The sequence below is a fragment of the Nicotiana attenuata genome, chromosome 1, assembly GCF_001879085.1.
Source record: "Nicotiana attenuata strain UT chromosome 1, NIATTr2, whole genome shotgun sequence".
Classification (NCBI taxonomy): Eukaryota; Viridiplantae; Streptophyta; class Magnoliopsida; order Solanales; family Solanaceae; genus Nicotiana; species Nicotiana attenuata.
In genome coordinates, this window is record NC_031989.1 from 43,531,257 (window position 1) to 43,532,671 (window position 1,415).

Genomic DNA, 1,415 nt, shown 5'->3' on the forward strand with positions numbered 1-1,415 from the left:
GGGAGATACAGGATAGTGATGTCATAATCCTTTAGCAGCTCTAACCACCTCCTCTGACGCATATTGATATCCTTTTGCTTGAGGAAGTGCTGCAAACTCCGATGATTAGTATAGATCTCGCAAGGCACTCAATTTAAACAATGACGCCAGATCTTCAAGGCATGAACAATGGCAGCTAACTTAAGGTCGTGGACAGGGTAATTCTTTTCATGTATCTTTAACTGTCTGGACGCGTAGGCAATCACCCTACCCTCTTGCATCAACACCGCTCCATGGCCAACTCTCGAGGCGTCACAATAGACAGTATAAGACACCGAACCGGTAGGCAACATCAAAATTGGGGCTGTAGTCAAAGTTGTCTTGGGCTTCTGAAAGCTCGCCTCACACTCCTCTGTCCACTGAAATGGGGCACCCTTCTGGGTTAATCTAGTCATAGGGGCAGCAATCGATGAAAATCCCTCCACGAAACGACGGTAGTAACCCGCCAAGCCAAGGAAACTGTGAATCTCTGTAGCTGAGGACGGCCTGGGCCAACTCTGCACGGCCTCTATCTTCCTCGGATCCGCCCGAATACCCTCACTAGAAATCACATGGCCTAAGAATGCCACAGAACTCGGCCAAAACTCACATTTTGAGAACTTTGCATATAACTTCTTCTCCCTCAAGGTCTGAAGCACGGTCCTCAGGTGCTGCTCATGATCCTCCCTACTCCGGGAATACACCAGAATATCATCAATAAAAACAATAACGAATGAGTCAAGATATGGCCTGAACACGCTGTGCATCAGATGCATGAAAGCTGCTGGGGCATTGGTCAGCCCAAATGACATAACAAGGAACTCGTAATGACCATACCGAGTCCTGAAGGCAGTCTTCGGGATATCTGGCTCCCGAATCTTTAACTGATGGTAACCTGAGCGCAAGTCAATCTTAGAAAATACCTGTGCGCCCTGAAGCCGGTCAAACAGATCATCAATGCGATGCAAAGGATAACGGTTCTTCACTGTAACCTTATTCAACTGGCGATAATCAATGCACATACGCATAGAACCATCCTTCTTCTTCACGAACAAAATAGGAGCACCCCACGGCGAAACACTGGGTCGAATAAAACCCTTACCAAGCAATTCCTGTAACTGATCCTTCAACTCCTTCAACTCAGGAGGAGCCATACGATACGGAGGAATGGAAATGGGCTGAGTGCCCGGCAACAGATCAATGCCAAAATCAATGTCTCTATCGGGCGGCATGCCCGGAAGGTCAGCTGGAAACACATCGGGATAATCTCGTACCACTGGAACTGAGTCAACAGAAGGGGTATCAACACTAACATCTCTCACATAAGCTAAATACGCGGCACACCCCTTCTCAACCATACGTTGAGCTTTAAGAAAAGAGATAACTCTACTGGGAGT

The 1,415-nt window shown here is 47.5% G+C and overlaps 1 protein-coding gene across 1 annotated transcript; it reads right to left on the reverse strand.

Annotated features, from left to right (window-relative positions):
* Positions 624 to 1,040, reverse strand: LOC109240840 (RNA-directed DNA polymerase homolog; the record flags this gene model as incomplete). Its single annotated transcript, XM_019407526.1, has 1 exon — positions 624 to 1,040. A coding segment is annotated over exon 1 (417 nt), but the record flags the coding sequence as incomplete, so codon positions are not given.